This window comes from Scomber japonicus, chromosome 16 (assembly GCF_027409825.1).
Source record: "Scomber japonicus isolate fScoJap1 chromosome 16, fScoJap1.pri, whole genome shotgun sequence".
Classification (NCBI taxonomy): Eukaryota; Metazoa; Chordata; class Actinopteri; order Scombriformes; family Scombridae; genus Scomber; species Scomber japonicus.
Genome location: NC_070593.1, coordinates 15,159,415 through 15,184,584, shown reverse-complemented (window position 1 = coordinate 15,184,584; position 25,170 = coordinate 15,159,415). Strand labels below are relative to the sequence as shown.

Here is a 25,170-nt window from a genome sequence, read left to right as displayed (position 1 = left end):
TTATAATAAACAAAATCTGAAAGTTATAATATTATATATCCGATCTCTAATTTATTACAAGTTTAGCTGCACATGAGATAATAGCACCAAGTCTTCGTGCTCCAGGATGCACTTTTTAAGAAAGATTAATCCTTTAAAGAAGTGCTGGATTTATTTTAGAAGTCTTTTCATCTTATATTTTCTTGCTGCATATTCAGCTCTTGAAATTCTTAAACATGGAAACCTTTTTTTGTATTGTTGCTTATTTGATGCAAGATGGAAATGTTGAAGTTTGTTTTCAGGTTTGCAGTTTTGTGGGTTTGGAGTTGTTTTACAGATGATTATGTAATTTGTGTGTGTGTGTGTTTGTTCATGTATTTTAATAAGTTGATTGCATGACGCCTATGTTAGATCATTAACATTTCAATCATCTCATTTTTCTGATATCATGTGACAACAGTAGGCTGCCTTTGTTTAGGGTCACCTTTATTGAGTTAAAGCAGTCGACCTTTAATGATTCACTTTCATACGTCCCCTCTTTGATCTTATATTGTATGTTTGCCTTTGCTCTGGAATACTGTAGAAAATAAATGTATGCCTCCCATATTCTCTGTAGTTTTGTCTTGTTAAGTTACTGTAGACAATTGATAAGTGTGAACAACTTAATTCACAAACTGGTTATGTACAGTAACTATTAATGGTCAATGCTCTGTAACTGGATCTGACATCCTAATGATAATACCAGTAAACAAGATTAGCACATAGATTAATTAAACAACAAAGGCTAATGTGCTGGTGATGTCATCACTGAGCTGAGGCTCACCCCCATTAAGTGATTATCAGGATTAAACCAGATTTAAGGTTCTCCTCAGTGCATATTTTCTTCATATTGTACATTTCCCCTTATAACAACAAACAACAATAGATGATCAACACTATTAGTCACCACGTTAATGAGACCTCTCTTTATCCAATGATAGTGAATAGTGAGATTTTTCATTTGGTTCAAATGGCTCAGTTAGAACAATCTAACAAGCTTTGAGCATTCATAAACAAGAAGAGAAATATTTGTTGCAAAAAACATTTTATTGCTTGCTTTTAAATGTAAAATGTGTAAAAAAGAAATTGTCCTAATTTCAAAAGACAAATGATTGGTGAGAAATTTTGAATTTTGAATAGGACAAATTGATGGAAATAAACACAGCAGCCAGTAATTTATTTTACAATATGTCATGACCAAAGTCATCAGCTTATACATTCATTCTCTTTTTGGGACACAACAGTGGTCAAGAAGAGCATAAAAACAATAAACAGCATGTGCAGTCTAAAGTTAGAGATACCACCACGTGTATCAGTTTGTACATAATAAATACCTCATTGTGAGGAAAGAACAACCTTTGCCAAGGGTGTACAGGAAATGTTCCTACCATTCAATATATAAAATAAATATTAGGTTCCACTTTAAGACAACCTAAATCCACCGTGTACTTTAACATCCACAGCCCTCTGTCTAACAAGACACTTTCATTACTATGAACAATTAATCTCAATCACTTTAAAACACCATTTAACTGCTCTACTGTACCTGTGTGTGTACCAGGCATCCCACATACAGTTAAACAGCAACAGTTCAGTCTTTTCTTCCTCAAGTTTTGCATTGTGTGCTGCATTGGCTGCTTCTCAGAAGAAGAAGGTCTCATCAAAGAACTGTCACTTCAAAACATTCATTATCCGATGCCCTCAGAAGACAACACGTTCTGTATTCATTCGACAATCGCCACGCCTAGGGAAGACGAGCAAAAATGAAAAACAGCTAATTTCAGGTGAGATTAGACAATAAATGACAACAACTACAAGTTATTTGCAATTAAATACTTACTTAAACTCAAAAAGGAACTATTTGTCATAGCTTTAAGTATACTGCAGATCATACGTATGTGATGATTACCATATCAGGAAATGATTTCAAGGTTATACTATTACAATTTCATAATGATTTTTTAGTGGTAATGATTTCAATGCACACAATGATTTGATTTGTGAGTAAAAATCAGCAGCAGTTGCATGCACAGATCTTTTACCTTTGCACGCGTCATAGAGCTGTGAAATATTTGATGTAAATGTTAATAAATATTTCAAACACCAGAAGATAAAATGCATATTGAATGTTGAACTGAGAAGATACTATAGTCTTATTTCTGTTCATGTATTTTATCATAGCACCCAATATTGCTTAGCAAACTAAGAGTATATTTTTTTTGGATATGTTGTTGAGTGAATGATATTTAAATCAGTGTTTGTAGTTCCTTACCTCGTTGTGTGGTATGCAGTGATGGAAGTCCACCATATCTGATACTAACTTTTCTGATCTTGTTGTGTAGAGTTGTCTGGGGATCTATGGAGACAGAAAGTCAAATATTTCATTGATATATTATAAAAACAAAAGCACTTCAAGCAATATACCAACACAAGGAAATGTTAGAAACAAGATCTACTACAAGCTGTGCATTTTACCAACAGTTGCAACTACTTCTTGTTGGATTTGGCAGGAAGGATCTTTAAAGTTCTGGATCATAAAAAAACCTGAACTGTGTTTGGATCAAGGCCTTTGATTATGCCCATTAAACAGACTAAACAAAGATGAAATACATGGAGGATGAGAGTGCCACAAACTTTGCTGCAAGTATTTGGTGAGCGTACGTTAGAGCAAATTAGTATTAGTTGAACGCTAGAGGTTAGTAGTTTAGTTGGTTTATCCGTTTGTGCAACACAGCACAATGTACCTCAATACTCAGATGTATATTTTCAATTGAGGCAAAATGTTCTTGCTCAGAATGTTGGGATTGGGAAGAAGCAGAACTTGAAGGACACGGCAATGTGGACACTTGATTTAAGACACCATCATCATTTTCAAACACTGGGTTCACCCTCAAAGTATTCTCAAATGCATAGGGAGCATGGGTGTGCCTACAACGTAAAGGAAATTGGGTGATGAATAAAAATACAAAACACGACAAGAAAATAAATCACAGCCCTGTAACAAAAAATGGTTAAAAATATAAAGGGTTACAACTTACACCAAAGTGACAGCCTTTCTTGTATTTATACACTTCTTGTTTATGAATATCAAGATGCCGATGATGGCGCAAACAAGGCAGAGACTTCCCACGAGGCAGGTTATAATTAATGGAGGGTCTACTGGCATTGACACCAGCTCATTGCAGTGTTCTCCGTGGAAGTGCCAGTATTTACCTACAGGGCATCTGAAACACACGAGGAGGGAAATATAGGTGAGAGAAGTCATTTACATACATAACGCAATCACGTTTTCAGTTTCCAGAGAGTAGTTATGTGTAAGGCAGACACCACTGCGCATGAGAATATGGTTCTATTTACAGTGCTTCACTTGATTGTTATGCTACATATAACAACCTCTTTTATTTATATTATACATTTCTCAAAGAACTTAAGTATAAATTCAAGTGATTTGTAGTACAATAAGCAAAGCACTAGCACAGTGTACAAGGAACTGCTCTCTGGAGACTGAAAACATAATCACTGTTCTTAGTCTTTGAAGACGTTTCTATACATGTGTGGCTACGTGACATGTTTTTAATAGTTTATGGACAACAGCAGATATCTATGGCACAGAGAAATATGATAAATAAGGCATTGGATACAGAAGAAACAATATAGAAAATTGCCAGTCATTTTAGGTTAGATAATGTAAAGATATGTCCTTCCTGGGCTACGGTCAGAGTAGTTTGCCGATCTCAATTTTTCTTCTTATTGGTGTATAAATTGAAAGTCAGAAAATCAAGTTTTAAAAGTTGCAATAATAATTGCAAGAAACTAAATACACACAATCCCTTCCACAGCATCAATATTTGATTGTTTATATTCTGGTGTGACCACTGGTGTGACCACACATCCTTGATTGTACCACCAAGAGAGATTTTACAAAGCAGTCCCTGCTGTTTGTGTCTGAGAAAGATTTTTCTTAAATATATCTTTTAATAATGCAACTTTTTTTTCACAGAGCTCATGTTGCTTGTGTTTTCTTTCGATCATCACTTTTTATGTACCTGCAGGTGGCTCCGTGCCCTGGAATGATCTCACACAGGCCTCCGTTCAGGCAGTAGTCTGGCTGCAAAGTGCAGGTGCTCTGACAAGGCAGGCCGTTGACAGTGCTGTAGCCTGGATCACACAGACACTCCGGCTCATTGGTCCAACTGTTAACCACGCAGCGTGAAAACTCATTGCAGGCCAGGAACTTGCAGGGATCTGCGTGGTCAGCTGAAACCAACAGAGAGGAGAGAGGTAGGGGAAATTCAGTTGCATTAACATTAATGCAGTGTCCACATGTCTCTCACTGTCTGCAGATTCAGAGGATAAATTAAAGGGTTTTGATTGATGAGAATGAAGATGTCTGGATCATTTATAGTCATGAACTCCATCACATTTATACTGCACCTCACCCACAGACTGTGAAAGAGAGCAGAGTTAGGATGTGTGGTGTGGAGAGGGAGTGAGCGAGCGACTGTAAGTCATTTTTAGTACTGTATGGATTTAGTTTATCCTGTATGGGATGTCATCCAAAATTGCCATATACATTTCTACTTAAACAGTGTAGCAAAAAATCACAGAAATTAGTGTTTAAAGGCCAAAATTGTAGATACATAGAGCAATCAAGTCTGTCTCACCTGGTTCTATTTCCAAGGAACGACTATCAATCTCAATGTCGAGCCGTTTAGATGCAGCGTTACAGAAATCTTCGAGCACACAGTGCACAGCCTCGGTCACATTATAAGGTACTGGCTTGTCCAGTTTCATCTTGCTGTTTACCACGACGCTGCCATTCCTGAAGTTGAGGACCTCCAGCTGCTTAAATCCAGTCAAATTGGACTGCAGATAGGGTAGAAGCTGTTGGGAAGGGAAAGCAAATTATTTTCCTCATTGAATCACTTCATTCAAACATACTATTTTTATTCATAGCTTATGTAAAGTCATTTTCTCATTGGAAAGGATCAGCTGTTAGTTATCAGCAGGAAAAATAAGTTTAATAAGCAGAAACCTTTAAATCTTTCTTTGTAGCAGGGACAAAGCGATTGTAAAATCATGGTTGATTTCATCTTAAAGGGTAAATAGGGAATCCTTCTTGATCCTAAAAAGACAAAGATTTCCACTTGGATATTTAACCTAATGAAATAACATTAGATTTGTGTTAGTGCCAGTAAAGATCTGTGTCCCCCTGAGAAGAGGACCAGAGCAGCAGAGACATACATTTAACCCTCTAGTTTTACTTCAACAATAACAGGACTGAGGTTGTCACAGCACGGCCGATTCTGAATTATTCAGGTCACATTTTACAGTGTGAATGCTATGAATAGTTCATAATTAAATTTTGATGCAAGCATGAAATCCAGCCATTATGGCACTGAGTGTGTAATTAGATCCAGTACAAAATTAGGGTTAGGTTTATAAGTGTTAGTATGAGAGCACAGAACGTGCTAATTCTAGTCACGGACAAGTGAGAGAATGTATGATGAAAAGATCAGACACTTGTATGACAACAAAGCTATCTCCAGTCCAAAAGAAATCTATAATAGATGCTATTTGGTAGAGGCTTTTGTGTAAAGAGTTGGGCCAACTATCAGCGATACGTCATTTATAGTACTAAACATGACAAACATATGGTTTAAAACATCAAGGCAGCCACATTTTAAGTCATATCTTACAATTTTCCCAAGTGACTCAGACTTGCAGCTCAAATAACTGAGAAAACAATCTATTAAGATGTTGAACTTGAACTGATGATGGTGGTGATATTTAGGTGAGGAAGAAGTCAACCCACTCAAGTAATGGACCTGCAGCAATGTTCATTGATCTGAGCCGCCCTCCTTCCAGCCACTTCATGTTGACTATACAGACGAGGCAAACACCAAACCACTGCAGTGTGAGCAGGGGAGATTACGATGCTTTAGCTGGTCTGGCTGTGGAGCGGGAGATAAGAGGCCTTAAGAATCTCTGCTCTGATCGGGTTACTTCACTTATCACTGACCAGTTCCCAAGCTAATAGTCTCCAAGAGTCCAACATCCCCAATAAATGGGCATCAGCCTCCAGTACAGCGGGAAACACAGCTTGCCATATGGTCATCCATTTGTCTCAATGCAGAATGTCAAGTTGTACAAGAACACTGCGGATTAAATGCCTTCCACACAAGGTCAAACTTCTCTCACAACAAACCTCAGCACTGTAGTATTGAAGAAGTACAACAGCGATAATATAGATTCCTTCATCCAACATTCATATGCTCCATCTACTACATGACACAATCACATTTGCTTCTCGTAGGTTACACATGTATCTACTGGTTCTTGTTTTGGAGAAAAAAAAGTGAAACATCCCTTCTCTGATGTCAAAAAAATGAAATGTCACAAGAAATATAATAACACCGCCATGAAAATGTTGCTGATTTACAGTAGTGAAATAATGTCATTCCAACCTCCATGTCCAATTTTATTGGTTGCTTCACAAACCAGTAGGTACAGGAGTAATGGCAAGGCAAATAGGAGAATTGCAAGCTACTGTAGGCTAATGGTTCATATATACAGATGTGTATATATAGGCTATATAGGAGACAGGTAATGTACAGTATCACAAATGGGGTCCAATATCCAGCAGAGCATGACATTATGTCCATTTAAATGGGCTTCATAATGTATTTTATTTGGCATTTCTTCATAATTGTTCCTGTTATTTCTCTGTGATTTATAAACCAGTTTGAAATGTCCGTTTCAATGTGTCACTTCTTTATCAAAATAGCCCATTTAAAAGAAGATATGTGGACTATTCCTAATGGGTTACTGCACATAGACAGTATACAGTAAATACTTACCAGTTCAAACATCTGACCACATTAGATTTGCCAGGAAGCTAAATATGTTGGTTAATGAGGACAAACTGCAGAAATCTCAGTTTGGGCAACCATTAAAGATTGGAGATGGAGTGTTATTTTATTTTTGCTTTGGATTTGTGTGTATGATATGCTTCTGTGCACATAATTTGTTTATGTGTATCCCCTTTTCATAATGTAGTCACTGATTAAGTGCTGACAATGATTATTTCTATACCTGATAGGAAACATTAATTGACAGAAGAGCTCTAAATGTCATTCTAAATATAATACATTATTACCTATTTATCCATACTTTGAAGGCTTGTCATTGAGAAAACTAAGTCCACTTGCCCCAGTAGCTCACATTCCCTCTGCTCCATTGCAGCAAACAGACAATCCGATTTGTATTGATGCACCTCTTCAGCTAGGCTACGTTCACACCCCAGGCTTTAATGCTCAATTCCAATTTATTGCTCAAATCCGATTTTTTTGTTTGGCTGTTCATATTGCACTTTTAAATGTGGCCTCCTGAAGTGACCCGCATGCTCAATTCAAATCATTAATGACGTCACGCACAGAACGGTGTTTACAGAAGCGAACATGGCAACAGCAACAGCTGGTGAAGTTACTGGTAGTCTCATTTATGGTCTAATGTTAAAAACAGTGTGTGGTGGCAGCCGGCAAATTTGTGAGCGGGTGATGTTAAAAAAGGAGGTAGAGAAGAAAGAAAATGTGTTGCTGTGTGTTGCTCCAGAATAACGTCAAAGCCGATACGTATCCGATTCAGTACCACATTTGACAGTGGCCTGAATCGGATTTGGAAATGTCAGATTCAATGTGACTTGTGCTGTTCATTGTCAGAAACAAATCAGATATGGGTCACATTTGAGCGAACAAATCGGATTCAGGTCAGGAACTGCGGTGTGAACGTAGCCTTAGAGGCTGAGGCCTTTACATAACACTGAGCACGGGGCACCTCTGAGCAAGCCTAAAAATACATCTCCTCTGTCAACCTCGGGGTAAGCCTTGAAACTAAACAAGGATGTCAAGTAATACCTTTTTCTTTGATGTACACTAATAGGTGCAGGTTTAAGGAGACACAATTCTTTAGCTGCTTACCATTAGCTATACTCTTGACATAGCCTCGCCCATAAGATATTAAACAAAGTGAGTCATTTCTGTATTGATTTCAAATATGTGTATTGGGGTTAGACATAATGCTCCAATACCAAATGACCTCGACCAGTTTTGAATCTATTTTATTTCATTGCCTCCTTACCTACAGTCGCACATACAATACATTTAGTATGTTTACATAAGAGAACATGGAGGCAACATGGATACAGATGTCCACACAAACCTGACTGATGTCGCACTAAGCAGATTGGAACCATTAATAGCACAATGTGTGCACGGTGCTGGAACTGACCAGAATTACTTAAAGCTTCTTACCACAAGTCACAAACCTCTGAGTCGCACAATGACTAATGCAGACCCAGGTCTCATGATTCAGACTACCATGCTGTGTACGAAAAAATACAGTTATAGCAACACAAAATGCATAAAGCTAGGAGACTTTCCTATTATTGGTCTTTAGTAGGTTTACTATGCCTCTGATCACTTTATTCTGCATTCCCCAAAATTCACTCAACAAATGCATCATTAAGGCCTCAAACACACTGGTCCATACTGTGACACACATATGAGCAAAATGTACAAAAACACAAGTAACTAGCCCATTTTTTCACTACATAATATATTTCTCATTTCAAGGAAGCATACCCTACAAACATAAATATGTACTTCCCTTAACACATACTGTGTATTATAATAGATCTAAACTACATTATGATACAAAGTAAGTTTAGCATGCAGCAGCTCTACAGTATATCACACCAGAGAGCATGTCTGTACAAATAAACCGCAATAAATATTTAGGTTACGTTGTTCTTTGGACAAATTGTTCAGTGTTTTAGGACAAATGCTTAAGAGTTAAATGAGAAGGTCTGCATCACTCTCATGTCGGATTAGGCTACAGAGGTGAGTTAGCTTAGTTTAGCATCAAGAATGTAAACAAGGGGGAAGAGCTAACCTGGCTCCGTCCAAATGTTGAAACATCTTCCTACCAGCAACTCTAACTGTAAAAAATTAGAGGTGCTGAATTAGAGGTCACGTTTAATTCACAAAATAATACAGTGTATTTTTTTTAGTCCATACCAAAAGTGTAAAAACTACAATATCTGGGGAGGTTTCACAGCTTTATTTAGGACAAGATACTAAATTGGTTTCTCTTCTCGTCTAACAAATAAGCGTTCCCCTAATGTTCCCCTAATGTTTGAAGTGATTTTGTGTGTTTCTTTTGTTTTTTATAGCCCATATCTTTTACACACACAAATTTTACACAATGATGTGGTGAAGTAGAGTCAAATAGAGTCTCCACAGTCCCTGAAAAAACCAAAACTTTAGAACAATTTAGAAATTAAGGCAAAACACATCAAAACAAGCTTGCCAACCAAACTCACACATAAAACCAGAAAAGCTGCAGCAGGAGGTTCTAATGTCTAATGTGAGGAAAAAACAAAGCTAGGTATGTTAGAAATGTTAGGTGCTCTCTGTTTGTTAGATACTGCATTTCAGAAAGATTAGTTAAGAAATAGAAAGGTTAGGCTCTCGCTGAGCCATCAGAGATGTTCCAATATGGAAAAAAATACCGGTATTGAGGCTAAAGTCGTCTGTCTCTTAGGCCCAGATTTACGGGAAGCTCCAGGGTTTGGCGATTTTCTGGACCCGGAGTGCTGTGTCTATGTGAAACACAATAATTTGACCTGCTCTTTTATTCTGTTGACACTCCTACCCAAAATATATTACACTTTCATAAAAAAGAAAAAATTAAATTTACTTTGGAAAAAAATATTTAACATAATTTACTGATATTTTCAGGAGAAATTGGCAGCTGTGAGGATAAGGCTTGCAGCAAAGTGCATCCTCACTTGTGCAGGAAAACAAATTCAGATTAAGCACCCACTTGGGGCTATTCTAAAATTACTAAAACCAAAGATAAACAGCAAATATTGCACACATGTACTTTTACAACACACAGGGCTACAATAAAAAGTATGAGAATGAAGCATGTAAGAGCATGATATCCAGCACAAAAGCTTGTGTACCTACCAGTTCAAGAAAGGTATTCTCCAGTGATTTATACTCTGGGGAGCTCTTGTTGAAAAGGTCATCAGAAAACATCATGTTAGTGACCCTCAAGCTAAAGAAAACCACTAACTCTTTGCTCTTGTCCACTGCTGTCATCAGAGGAGTGCTGGCTTGTCTCATTGCCGGTGCAGCCGTAGATTCGTATGGCCGTTCGTCAGGCTCTGGTGGCAGTCCATTACCGCTCTGTTCCTCCAGAAGCTCAGTCATCGCCACCTCTGTCCCATTCTGGCTTTGTCCTACATCATCTTGAATGCTTGAAATCTCAGGAGGAAGGTCCAATGAGGCCGGGGTCCCTCCACTGTGTCCCCCACTAGTCTCATCTCTGTCCTCTGGGGCTTCTCCGCTCTCTGAAGGGGATGGCAAAGGCTCAACGTCTGTTTCTGGTTCAATGCCTTGAACTGTATGCTCATGGGTTGATGGTGTGGAGATTGGGGCTGCTGCTTCTATTACAGATATCTCCGAAATTGTTGGGTCCGTAGGCTCCGACAGGACAAGGTTATCTTCAGCAGGTTGGGTCACCAAGCGAAGGTCCTCATTCTGTTCCTTAACAGCTGGTTCAGATTCTTATAAAAGAAATACAAAAAAGTTCAGGTACCAAACTGCCTGCCTGACATTTACTCTGTACACTGTTGACTTGACCTGATTCCCCCTTCTCAGCTAAGCTACAGTAATCACCTCCTGGCTCATGCTTCATGAGAGTGGTATCAATCTTACAATTTACCCTTGTAAAGAGCACAAATAAGCATATTTCCAAAAATGCCTTCAATTAGCCTCAGGGTTGTTAAAAATTCCCTTTTCATACTGCCATACTGACACTATCTTTCTGTGTAAACTTGTTCCAACTCTTCATTGATGTTTATACATTCAAACACCAAATTCCATGTTTCAGATATCTTGTGCATCATTTTCTACACATTTCCTCCCAAATTCAGCTTGAAAATCATGACATACTTGTTATCTCTGGAAACTCCACTAGACTTTAAACTACAGTTGTTTGGGTCTGAGCAAAGTCTGCCTTCACAGCATGAGTTTGTAATAACCTGACCACTGGCAGGCGGCTGCTTGTTTATGGGTTTTAATGTGATATATTGCCCCAGCAAGGTACAGTGCAAAACTAAACCATCAAGTCTAATTGTACTGCCATTTCTATTTCTTATGACGGCTGGGTGTTCCTCATTGATATATTTTACTGAAAAAAGTAAGTAGTGTCATTTGGACAGCCCAGCCAGTCCTGACCATGAAGACTTAGGTCAAGGTTGGGTTGATTTAAGTAATATACATATGACAAAATGTGGGTTAAGTTACTGTTCGATTTTGAGGTATACTTCCTTTTATTTGCCAGCAGCTCCAAATGGAGGCACCCCAATCTAATATATGGTTAATCAATACATTTGTCTCTCCTGATTAAAAACCAGATTAAACCTAAGACAGCCTTACCGTCTGTCACCAGCTCTTCAGCCACCTCTGTCTCTGCTTCTTCTTCCTGCTCTGCAATGTTTTCCAATGTTATATCTGTAGCTATAATGTCACTGGCTTCCCCTGCAGCATCCTCTGTGGATTCCCCCTCTACTGCTGTCATTACGTGAGTCTCATCAGTGACAGCAAAAGTGGCCTCTGGGAGGATGGTTGGGATGAAAGGCACAATGGTGTGTGTTTCTGGTTTGATTGTTGAAGCCTCCAAAGAGTTTTCTGTCACTGCCACAGTGGGGAGGAAACTTTGGGTGGGTGTGCTGTCCTCTGCAATGGCCTCTGTGGTGTCATCCTCAGATGATACGTCCTCAACAGGATTTATGCCGAGTGCCGCAACTGGATAAACTGTGTTCACTGAAAAGAAAGTGTTGTCCATGCAAAATGAAGGATGCTAAAACATGAATGCAAGTTTAAAATCCTACTCCATGCTATTCTTATATCCTTGATATCACTCTTACCGGTCTCAAAGTTGAGTGTCTCTATGTCCAGCGGCAGTGATGGCTCCTGTTTTAAGGCGTTCACAATGATGTGTTTCAGTTTAGGTGCATTAACATCCTCATTTGGGTCTGCTTCAAACTCCAGAAGATCCCCAGGTTCATCATTGAGCTCTGTGTCTCCATTAAAGACCACAGCATAACGCACAGACACATCCTCCGATCTGATCAACACAACAAATCATGTTACAAGCCTTCTTAACAGACAGACCGTACTAGTGATGGATGTCCGCTAAGGCAGAAATTCCTGACTCATCTCCCATAAGAGAGACATTTTTGGGGGATGTTTGAGACATGAGCGGTAAAAAACTTTTAAAAAATCACTTCAAATGGGAAATATGAGAAATGTATGTTTTCAGTCTCTTATTTACTGTGTTGTTGTGTCAAAGCCATTATAATAAGGACAAAACAATGCGCAAAATCTTTCATAAAACTTCATTCAACTCACCGAAATCCCAGAATACGAATGTCTTTGAAACCTGGAACTTTTTGAAACACATGAAGCATCTACAGAAAGAATAACAAGAAGTGGGTTAGTTATAAACTGTTAAATGAAGATGATATATCAAATTATCTAAAAACTGCACTGTCACACAGATTATAACAAGGCTGCTTATCTTAGAAAAGTTTAGATAGAGAAGCCATTAAAAGCAACATAGTACATTTGTTGTATCATCATCATACTGCTTTTGTTTCTTAATCCAACCAGATTAGCAGCAAGAACATCTGTTAATAATAGGAATTAAAAAATATCCATTGTATTGAAGCATTAAAATGAGCCAAATCATCCCTTTTCATAATCAAAATCATATCACAGTGGTGATTTTTGAAATGAAAAACAAGGTCTAGGGAGAGTTATATTCTTCCTCTAACCTTCTCTCTAGCCCTCTGAGTGGGCGTGTCAGTGTCCATGTTTGACATGGCAGCAGAGCCAGCAGGCTGAGACACACAGTAAACAGCCAAGGGCAGACAGCGTTTAGCAAATGTAGCTAATTAGCTATGTAGCTTGCAAATTGGTGTTAGCAGTGCCCTTTTATCCAGTTGAAAGTGCAGAAAAGAAAGAAATGTTAGTAGGAAGGCTACAGATGGTGGTTGTTAGTCAGTCAGACTGCATTATGTATTTTATTTTATGTGGAGAACTGACTTTCTGACTCCTGGTTAATGCAAACACAGGTGGCGCGATCATGGATCTGTTAAATATACAGTACATTCCCTCCTTTTGATTTCTAATTATTTTTCTCAAAGGAGAGCACAGAATCTATGATTAACTCTAGGAGGAAAAAACATAATTACAGTTGGACTTTATAGTCTTGATATTTAACCTGATTAGCACAGTATAGCAAACTGCTCATATTTCTTTGTGACCACATTCATTTTCTCTTTTTTTTCTTAAAAAACCCCACCAGACTGTGATGGTACCTTCAAGCTTTTCTGTAGAATAGCCAATGAAATTGTATACTAATGGCTTTACACCACTAGATGTAATTCCCGACGGCTGTGGAAAGAGTCCCACACAGTGCCTTCTTAGTCAGAGATAATCTAAATAATTAGATTGTACTATTCCAGGCTCCTGGTCATTTGCAAGTCCCTCAGGTGAAACTTTAAAGCTGTTAAATCAATCAGGGTACGTTTTACACCTTACAATACAATATAAGAGAAGCTGGCAATCACATTAAAGTCATTGTGAGACAATGAAGGATGACAGTGAAATATACAGACTAAAACCAGAAATGAGGAGAAGTAACAGATGACAAAACAGCTGTTGTGTGAAATAAAGTTATAATAACACACAACAATTGTATTCACACCTTCTACTTTCATCCTCAATAAGAATTTTAAAAAGCTTTTAAATTACAGCAAATGTTTCAAAGGGATTCCTGTGTTTGCAGAAAGGTAAAGCAGACAGTCTATAGGCATTTTGAAATGTATTGGGTGTATGGATGGCTCATACTGTGCTCTAACCTTATCTGTGAGATCTCTCGTGATGTCATTGGGCACTGGAGCCTCTGCGTTTCGCAGCCGCTCACTGTATGATGGGCCAACCATAGTGACGCTGAATTCAACAACGTACTCCTCATAGTTCTCTTTTATCATATTGGGATCTTCTATTATCTGGCAAAAAGAGACAACATTTCAACAATAATGATACCAAATATTTTCAGTGCAAAGGGATACAATTCTGAAAAACAAGGTTAAAACTTTGTGTGTGAACTTACATCTGCTTCCGTTGGAAACTGAATCAGTGGGGGAGTCCAGGTGCCTGAAACAAAACAACTCACGACTTAATTTTACTATTCTATTTGGCTAAATGTTCAATGTTGCTCTCATGTGCACAACTCACAATCTATTCCTGGCTCTGGCGTTTCATCAACAATTCTGGAAATGAAAGAACATATTTGTTAGGAAATAAATCTCTCCTTTAGCTTTCAGTCATTGATCAAACTGATCCTGTTGGGCTTTTTTATATACAATAACAAACATCTCTTCTACAAGATTTGTGATTTAGTAAAAAATCTTCATCAGAAACATCAATATGTATTTTATTTTTATCAATTAGCATAGCAAAGATTTAGTTGGTGGCAAAGTAATTTTGAGCAAAGGTGTTAAGAGCTCATTTGAAAGCTTTATTGCATCCAGAAATGAAAAAAACATAATTATTGAACAATTATTTACCACATTGGGTTCTCAAAAATATAGTAAAATTGTCTTCTATGAACATAATTTGCTATAAAAGCTGCAAGCACACAGACATACAGGAAACTGTTACCGTCCTGATATGTTTAAGACATGTAAAAAATACTGTGCTTTGAATAGTCTTTTGTGTCTTTCAGTGTCTGTTCAATTACATCATTAAAAATGGCTTTTACATCTATTCCTTCTTGGAAATTGTTTATTTCAAACTTCTGGATGAAAGATGTCTCTTACTGAAAAATCCATTCTCAGTGCATGTTCACTGGATGCTTCAAGTTCCCACATCAAACTTTATTATTGGACCACAATTGCCTCCAAACTAGTTGTGATGTCACAATAACTGCTCGTAGCTACACACCTTGACCTCAAATTTAGTTTCCCACTATCAGCAGATGAATGTAAAAACAGTCTTCAAATGTCAAACTCTGCTCATACATCATTCTGCACAGTGACGCTCAAACTGAACCAACAAGGAAAGAAAAACATTTTTGAGTGGAGAACAACTTTAAGAAGCAAGCACATATGCACATACCCTTCACTTTCGCCATGTTCAGCTATTCTCTGGAAGTGAAAAACAAAATCAACACTTTAAATTCATACTGCAGATCTATTATCTGAAAAACATGACAAAAAAACACAACACATGAAAGAGTGCATTTGGGTAGTGTTGGTGCAGCACTCACCCTGGCCACCATGTCCAGATGCTCCTGAGAGCTGCTAAAGTTCTGGGCCAGATCATCCAAGCAGAGGTTTTCATGCTGGCAGGTGTAAACCCAGGCACCGTACTCCTCAGAGTTTGGGACCCTGTCGAAGAAGATGCGAAACGCCTCCCAAATTGCTTCCTGACAAACTGAAGAGATATTACAGAACTTTCGACTTTTCTCAAAAGATTTAAGAATAAAAATCTACCAAACATGTTTTTTCATTAAGAGAGCAGATACTGTATACTCTACATGATGACTAGACATTTTATTTCTAGATTGGCAACAAGGACAGACAGGAGGGAAATTGGCAATTGAAAGTTACAGCATGGAGAAATCAAATGAGTGAAGATAAAGAAGATTGTTTGTATTGATATTGGAATCTCTGCATGTGGGGAAATTACCATGATTTAGAGATTATCTGTAAAATTTGCTTCTTTCCCCCCTCAGAGAACAAGGGTGCAGCTTTACATCTTAATCCAGAGCACATAGCAGTCTGTGATGCCTCATAAATGCGATAGATCACCAAATATATTTACCATGATTCAATGGGGACAGCATAAAAAGGTAGTAATGTCTGTTTCAGTAAATGTCAAATTGTACATTTAACAGTTGGTGCAATGTCTATGACATTTTTGCAAATATTAAAATCATCAGCACAACCCCCTGGAGGGGGAACAAGCTCCACATTGTCCAATATCTTGATACTGGTGGGAAATGTATTCTCCTACAAACTCATTTTCTGGAGCGACGTGATTACCTCCAATACACCAGATTAAATCACACGCCACAGCAGCTGTTTGTATCACCAGCCAATTGTAAAAACCAAGGTGGAAAATTATAGCCTATTAAATTATAATCCATCTTTCTTAGACACAGGATATTTGTATACAACTTTATTACATCAAGTATTTCTCTATTTGTGTCCCTAAAGTCAGTAAAGCAGCATCCTGTTAATGTCATCACTCATCAGGCACTAACACAATACAGACATAACTATTTTTTTTAAATTATTTAATCATTCATATCTAAATAGGATCATACATATTTTAGGAAATGAATAGTCTTTTGTAATATTGTTTTTATCCTTGCTGCAAAAACTTCAAACCCAGATCCAATTGCAAAGATATCTCTGTTTCTTCTTACTGAACACAGAGTCAATGCATAAAACTTAAGTTATAAATGTTAATTCAAAGCATAAGATCAATTCACAAACCAACATTGCTTTCACCTCTGAGCTTGTAATAGGCCCGATGGCTGCCAATGACTGCTCTCATCGTCTCCTGGGGACAGACTTTGACCCCTGTGGTAAGGACCGTAGACCTCTTCGTCCGGTGTCGCTCCTGAGCTGCTCTTGCATTGGTGGTGTGTCTGATTGACCTTGAAGATTCCAGAAAATGGCGATACTTCACATCCCTGAGTCCGGAAAAACCGTGGTCACGAAGGTCTGCAAGAAGCAGGAGGTGAAGTAGTAAGTTTAGGAGGAAATAGAAGGCTGAATAGATGACTTTGAGAAGCCAAAGCCAAAACTGTATTTTTTGTAATGATTGCTCAGTCATTAGTGAGTTGAATGATTTGAATGTATTTTGTGTCTTTGGTATTTCAATCACATGCTAAATAAATCAGTTGACTCTACAACTTAAAGTGCCATGTAATGACTGAATTGTGACTACATTTCAAACATTACGTATGTTTGCACTATCCATCAAATGAAAAAAGGTGACCTGCTTTAACTTAGTCTTATGGTATATATCCAGACTCAGAGTAGGACAGGTTCATAAACTGTTTCTGTCTTAAAACAACAGTCAGGTGTTCTTGCTTTAATCATCCCTCGTGTTTATACTGACCATTAGAAGATCCTCTCCAAATGTGCACAGTGTAAGTGATGGATGCCACAGTCCTTATCATGTGCAAAAATATATTTAAACCGTATTTGAAAATAATACAGCTAATCAGGAAGGGATACTTTAATCGTCATTTTGGTTTAAATTAAGTTTTGCAAAGTTTGGGGAAAAAGACCACGCCATGTACACATCCCACTTCTGCTCATTAAAGTATTTCAAGCACATCTCATCCACTCCTCTTCCCTTTTATCTCAGTTTGCAGGTCCCCCCCACCTTAACCCCTTTTATGAACCATTCCCTCTACTTGGTTAGTGAAGACAGAAAAATTGTGAACCTCTCCTTTAAAGTCCCTTAAAGCATTTTTTCTTAGTCATCTTTTTACTCTGTGTAATGGGGTCTTAAAACTTGCATGCATTTCAGTTCAGTTCAGTTCAGAGTTTTCTGTCTGATCTCCTCACTGGTTTTGAGTTGGTGGAGTTTAATTAGAAAACACAGCATCGTCACATATGAGCCCCATGCAGAAATATCTAAATCTCATGACAGCTCAGTTTTTCGCTGTTCAAAATATGATTTTTTCAGATATGTCTAATATTATATTTAACATTGATTTGAAGCATTTTCAACAGCTTTAACACTTCTTATCACTAACTTATATTTAATTTGGCAGATACCTAATCCAACAAATGCTATTTTTCCAGCCCTCTTAAGCTTTGTGCAAGACAGCGTGGCTCAAGCCTCTACAGAGAAAACGCATGATACAAGCATGCACAAAGATGTTTATGCCCAATGTTTGTTGCAGTATTCCTGTACATTATACTTAGCAGGTCTTTGAAAGCCTCGTTTGGGACAACGCAGCAGAAACAAATCCACTGTATGTATGATTTTTCTATCTCTTTAAGGTGCAATAAAAGCTTCAAGTTCACTGCAGTGTAAAAACGTCTGGGGCCTGAAGCTATAGGGTGACTGTAAGGTTGTCATTTTAAATGCTGGGAAAGTGCAGAGATGTGTAGAGAAAGCGCGTGAGTAACACTCTCTTCTCACTAAGGAGCAGTCGCTGTGATGCCCTTGGGTGCGTCACTGAAGCTGCTCAGTGGTCAACAGTAAGGCAGAGGATGTGATGGGCAGCATCCAGGTGTGAATGTGTAGAAATGCACACGTGTGGATTACAAGTGAAAAAGGATGTGCGTAAAAAGCAAACATCAAAGAGATTAAACTGAGGATCCAGCAAATTTTACTTTTCAACAAACAAGCAAATTTCATTCCTTTCCATTCACTGAGCATGCACTGTTGCACACATGATGAGACGAACCGCTCTCATTTTCTGATCATCTGAATAAAGAAAACCAGCTTAGCCACACAAGAAGGTATTTCCACTCCATTTAACAAGCCAATGTGCCAGTTAACATTCTCAAACACAGTCACACCATTGAATAAAGCTATTTCATAAGAAAACTGTTCATTGTGATGCCAGGTGGCAAACCTCAGAGGACTTCTTAAGACAATAAGCCAGGATTTATGAGCCACAAAACACAGACACGAGGTCATTGCACCCAAACAACAAACTGTGCCTCCATTAGATTAAGGAACAAAATAAAGGTTACCAAAAAATATTTAAATCAATCAATCATTTTTCATTTATATAGCAAAAAATCACAATAAAAGGTATCTCAAAGCACTTAGATGAGTGTAAATAATGTTATTGGCATCAGACACAGAGCCTGCAGCTGTAGATGGAGGGCAAGAGGGCAATTTTTCTACATGATCCAAACTGTGCTAATTGAGTTTGTTTGTATCTGCTGTGGTGGACAAAATATCTTAGAAACTCGTATGAAAGCCTGCAATGAAACACAAAAGTCAAATAAAACACGTTGCTGAAAGACACCACCTTGGGCTGTGGGAAATTATGAGGTTTTGACTTTTTATAGATGCTTAATAAATATAATGGTAAATGGTTGTACTTATGTATTTACAATCACACAAAAGATGGTTTTCTTAATTGTGAAAAATGTATAATGTGTCTGTGAATGATCTTTGCTCCTGTCTATGCTTAAACTGTATGTGTTGAAAAAGAGAGCCCCATATTACAGAATGAAATAAAAACTGTGTCACACTTTACAAGACAACATTTGTTTTTTTAAAACATGGCTGTGTCATCTGGTATTGTTCTTGTTTAACATATGATGTCATATCTAATTTTACAATGTTGTATAATGGAAACACTGAAGCACTTGAATATACAAATACTACATACATGTATTTTTTGTACTACCACAAGGTGTTATTATGGAGGAGCTGTGGATACATATACATAAACTACCTTTGTGAACCTTATAATGTTGCAGCATTGTGAGGTGTTCATGAAACTGTATCTGCGTCCTACTTCTTGAAATAGCAAAAATGGGATTAGAAAGTGTGTGCCTGTTGTGCAGAGAAATAGTAATTATTAAAGAATTCGAAATAACCAAAACTGGGCACAGAATAAGGTTCGCATGTCTTCATTGAAGTTTTTTGGTGGAGCAAGAAAAGAAAAAAAACTGTGTTAATCACTTCACAATGAACAATATAAAATTCAACACAAATCCAAATTTGGCCCGGCACCAAGAACACTCAAAGAATGTGTGGGCACTGAGATTGTGTAGCCTGTAGCCTGTACCTCTGCGGGCACTTCCAAACATTTAGTAGGTCAGAAGGTGGACTGAAATGTTGCCAGGTCATGTGTGTTTTTCATTAATAGTCACGCCACCAAGACGACATTTGAATGGATTTTTAGAAGGTAAGCCTGAAACCTAGCTGGCACATGTACAAACACGAGGGCCTGAGTGAGAGGAGGGAGTGACACAGCGAGCCTTAAAGCCCACTGCAGCCGCAAAAGGCCTCATAGCTGAATTACAAGCCAGAAAAGATTAGCGTCCTGCGACAGTGGGAACAGAATGGCTTTTGTTTCCTTCAGGATAATGAGCTCACCCGGGCACATCACACTGGACGAGACAACCAGTGTGGACGCAAATGTTATCATTGGTGAAATGATGCTATCTGTCTCAGTGCACTTCTATAATGTATTGCCGCCCACGTTTTATTCAAGTCTGAATATTTTTGACCTTAATGTACTAAGCAAGCTGCTTCACATTGTTCTCAGGATCAAAAAAAAAAAAAAAATGAGCTAGGATGACCCAGCATTTCATAGTTTGCAAAGAAAGTTCTTTAAAATGCAGAGGAGGATACACTTTGAACTGGTTATCCTTGAAGTGAGTCTCGTTAGTCTCCTGTCATTTCTGGAAGGTGGATTCCTCATAAGGTAAATTGCAAGAAAGGAGTGACCTTTTTATTTAATTAGTGAAATTCAGTCCCTCTCATGACTTTGACTATGTAGAAAAGATGTTTGTAAGAAAATATACTGTCAGAATAAACCTGCTGCAACAGTTTGCTGCTTTTCTAACTTTGCTCTAAAAGAAAGTTGCCGAGCACACACGCTATCAGGATAACAAAACCAAAAAGCCTCCCATTTTCCCAATCATAACACAAAGGCAATGACTGAAAAAACCCATCTAAAATATGTGAACAGCAATTTCAGCCTCTAAAATCTTACCTTTGATTTGACTTGCTTGGAGGGTAAACAGACACAAAATGAAGAATACTCCTGTCTTCAAAAGCATGATGGGCTAATTTATGTAGTTTTCAAGCCCGAAGTTGTCATTTGTAAAGACACTGTTGCAAACAACAATAAAAATCCAAATTGTCCTTATCTTGAGTCCATTAGCAGAGTGTCCGCAAGTCTCCTTATAGGTGTTGAAAAGGCTCAGCTTGTTACATGCATCAAAGGAGGGAGTCCAGTCCGCTGCTATCTGTACCACAGCTCAGTTCCTGAATGCTGTTGGACAACAGAGGTGGCTGCATGAATGGATGAGAAGAGGAAGCAATGCAGGGAGGAGAAGTAGAGGAAAGAGAGATGGAGAATAGATGGAATTTTGGCTTTTCTTCTGCACTGTCAGTGTGACAACAGTGACAAGGTTAAAAAAGCAGGTTCTGTTTTGAGTCTAATCTCTTTACCTTCTTCTTGCTGCTTGTAATCCCTGCGGGGCCACGTGGCCACCCGGCCTCATCCTGTTAGCCACCTTCTGGACCCTCATCTGTCAGCTAAACAAACTTGATGATCTGCCAACCAGCAAAGAACAGAAGACAATTCCCCACAGTCCCCCCAGCTTGATCACTGACAACCAGCCTCTTTGTATGTCTGCCTCTACATCTCAGTGTGAGTGCTGAACTCTTCCTCTTTTCTCTCTCAGCCAAAATCTCTTTGCCTGGTTGCCCACAGCAAATCTGTTTCTCTCAGGTCAGAGATGTTGGATGCAAAGTGAGGTCCGTCTTGAGGTTTTTTTCTGTACTATATATCCACCTACCAAACAATTTGTTTTATTCTTGTTCTGGTTACAAAGCCAGAGCTCAGCCTTTAAGGCCTCGCTTCAACCCTCTGTTGGATGCACCTTTAACTGAGAGCTGCAAATGAACCCAGAAGAAATTCCTGCGGTGTCCTCTTGTTGCTCAGTTATTCCAGTTTCACTGTAAAAGAGACGCTTCTTATCTTGATGTGGAGACACATCATAGAAAAAAGAAAAAAGCAATTAGGATTTCCTCTTCCCTGGTTGTAATGATGGTTGTAGAGAAAGCAGTTGTTGCAGGCATGTGTGGCCCCTTCTGTTATGGTGTGTCGGGGGGGAAGGCTCCATATTGTAAGTCCCCACCCTCACCTCTTCCTGTGCAGAGGATTAACTGCTCTCTTTAACAATTTTGCTGCAAATAAGCCTCTTCAAGAGCAACATAATCCATCCGGGCAGTTTTGTGACACAGTAATCTGAGCTATGAACTAATGATGTATGCTGAACTGTGACACATTTTTGAGCAAAATTAGGCCAGTTTTGTTGTTTTTTGTTGACACGTCCAGCAGACGCTGACCAACACTAAATATTCATTTGGAGTCGTGTTTCTGGCTATACTGAAACTCCATCATTCATTCTTTCCTCAATCTACCTTTGTCTTTATCAACTGCTGAGGGAAATGGCACTTTAGCAGATCAATTCTCCGCTATGTTCACGAGCTAGTCATTAAGTTGCCAAACTGCAGGTAGAGTGGCTGGAAACCAAACCTTCCACATGGTGTGAATCTGGTGATAATTATCTGTGAGTTCCTCATGTGAATACTTCCTTAGACCGTCACACACAGCTTTTGATACATGATCAGTGCTCATGAGAATAATAATTAACTTAGCTCACAATAACGCATCACCAACCCTGAAAACCATTACAAATTAGTATGCTTTTCTGTGTGGATATCAAAATACAGCAAATATTCTTTTGTCCAAAAATTATAAATATTAAAAAAAAATCTGAACGTGGCTTTTAAAATATGACAATACATACTGGTTCATTTCACATTAGTTATATTCAATATTTTAGATTTTTGTGATAATCTGAGTGAGTGATGACCCCCCACTCCCCCCAACCCCCCCTCCATGGGAAGTCGTGGACGTCATTATAGGTCACCTGCAGGTCAGTACTACAGCAGTTTTTTCCTTTTTAAATTGTCTACAGTGGCCTGTTGTTATCTTCTCCTCTTTTGTTTGAGCGTTGCTACCAACTGTTGATTTATATTACCACTGTCTACTGTTAATGCCAATGCTCCACAGTGCCAGTAGTAACTAAAACCTACTTCTAAGTTTGCAGTTATAAAGCAAAACAGGCTGTAAGGAACTCATCTGGGTATTCATTTCACTTGAAATAGAGGGCTATGATTATAGTATAATGTTTTAATTGTTGGCTGTATACTTCATGTGCAGAGTATTTGAAAGTAGTCTGAAACATTTGAGTTTTTTCTTCTTCATTAAGATTATAAAACCAAAACCTTTCTGAGGAAGACAAGACAAGATAAATTCAACTGAGAATCTACTTTTAACTTTACGTGTATTAACAAAGTTTAGACTTATGTATGTTATATAACCGAACCTGATCATTCCAATATACAGTCCCAGTATTTGACTATGACCCAAATCCTTCAGGATTAGGGTCAGGTCTAGGTCAGGCTTAAGTCAAAGATTTTTGAGTTCAGGGTGAAGATTAAGAATGAATTTGACATTCAGCTGTGAGCTTTATTCAGATGAAGTTAAAGTCTAAAATAAGATGACACTAATGCAACATGCATAAAAGAAGCCCATCAGATTAAACATACATTTTTAGCTCTACTGTATGAAGTCACATTAATATTTAGTCCAAAATAAACAAATACTTGTCAGTCTCAAGCAAGATTCATTCAGACAAGCTTGACCTTCTCCTGCTGACTGATGACTTGAATCATTGTCCAATTAAAGAGGTCAGTTTAAATTATGCAACACAGGGAAAGTGGTACTTGCCATCTGTCTGAAGGGGTTATTTCATTAGGGAAAGAGTGTCTCTGGCTGACAGTTTGGCACAGCAAAAGACACCTCTGCTGTTAAATCCATCATGTAGTCATTACTGTATCTGTGTGAATACATGCATGTTACTGCTGCTTTCACAGTGGTCCTTGTCTGATTTTTTGTTTTAAAGATATTTTTGTAAAAACAAATGTCAGATTTGATATTGAATTTCAATTCAACTAATGAACACTAATCTTTCTGAATGTCAATGATTATGTGCTTTATCAGTATGACAACAAACCTGAAGCTGAAGCCTAAATGCAAAAACTACACTTGAACTAAGACCAGATTCCAACTTGTTGAGTCTTGTGAAGTCACGTAATCTGGTGTAGTCAAGCTATGTATCACATATTTAAATGTATTATTGTAGATTCATTTATTATTGATTACAATATATTTTATGTGCTATTTACAGTTTTGTGTTTCTGCATGTCCATGTTTTATGTTTATGACGTGGAAAATATTCTCTCTGTTTTATATTTAGTACAAAACCAAATCAAATTAAACCATATATAGTAGATTATATATATATACATATATATATAGTAGACTGAATTACACTAACAAAACAGAGCTACATTTTCACTATAAATAATCATTATAAAGGTTATATTCTTAAAATCTCTGTTTGTTTTTTCATTATTATTTTTTTGGAAGATTGGCCAAAGGCAGAGTGCTGCATGTATGTATCTGCATATTTTGAGATGTAATTAGGCTCCTAATAAGTCTAAACAGGCATGCAGTCAAGGCATCATATTTGCTATGTCTGTTATGTAGTTTACCATGTAAATGTTAAATGTTGGTACATGCCATTTGTAGATGTTTAATGATAGGCACTCACACAACCACAATTTTGAAAGGAACTATGTTTTATTGCTTCTGTGGTTACTACTCTCAGCCGTCACAGACCAGTGAGATACAATAAAACCTCACAAGATTTCAACATAACATATAAATGTCTGTGTCATTGATTTCCAGTGAGGTCTCAGCTCTTAACATCCCTTGGAGAGCTGGGAAAGATGAGTACCTGAGGGCTATAGCAGTCTAATATTAGAATGATGTTTGTCGTAACAGTCCTCTTTAGGAAAATCCACTCTGGGCTGATTATCAGTGTGATCCCCTCTACTAGACCTCCAGCAATGAAAGTGTCATTCCCAGTGTGAAGTCTAAGTGCAAGTGCCAACATTAACTCTATGACCTGACACTGGAGGTCATGCGTGAGAAGGTTCTTACTCCACCTCTATAATCTGTGATGAAGATCTGTTTAATTGTAGCCTTTAGATTAATGCCACTGAACGTGTAAAGTTCTTGAACCTGTAAACTCTCTTGTAGATATTAACTGCTGAATGGAGAGTGCACAGGAGTCCAGGATGTCTTACACTGAAAAGGTTTACTTGATCAAGGAAAATGAATAAACAATCAGTACACGCTCTGTCC

The 25,170-nt window shown here is 38.0% G+C and overlaps 1 protein-coding gene across 1 annotated transcript; it reads right to left on the bottom strand.

Moving 5' to 3' along the window:
- Positions 1-1,678: 1,678 nt before the first annotated feature.
- Positions 1,679-20,941, bottom strand: impg1b (interphotoreceptor matrix proteoglycan 1b). Its single transcript, XM_053335146.1, is given in 18 exon segments — positions 1,679-1,762; positions 2,291-2,374; positions 2,763-2,946; positions 3,057-3,242; positions 4,065-4,275; positions 4,683-4,902; positions 9,590-9,679; positions 10,050-10,651; positions 11,526-11,912; positions 12,017-12,216; positions 12,501-12,559; positions 14,015-14,154; positions 14,241-14,312; positions 14,394-14,428; positions 15,276-15,304; positions 15,427-15,593; positions 16,676-16,891; positions 20,875-20,941. Coding segments are annotated over 18 exon segments (3,033 nt in total).
- Between the last annotated feature and the right edge of the window lie 4,229 nt (positions 20,942-25,170).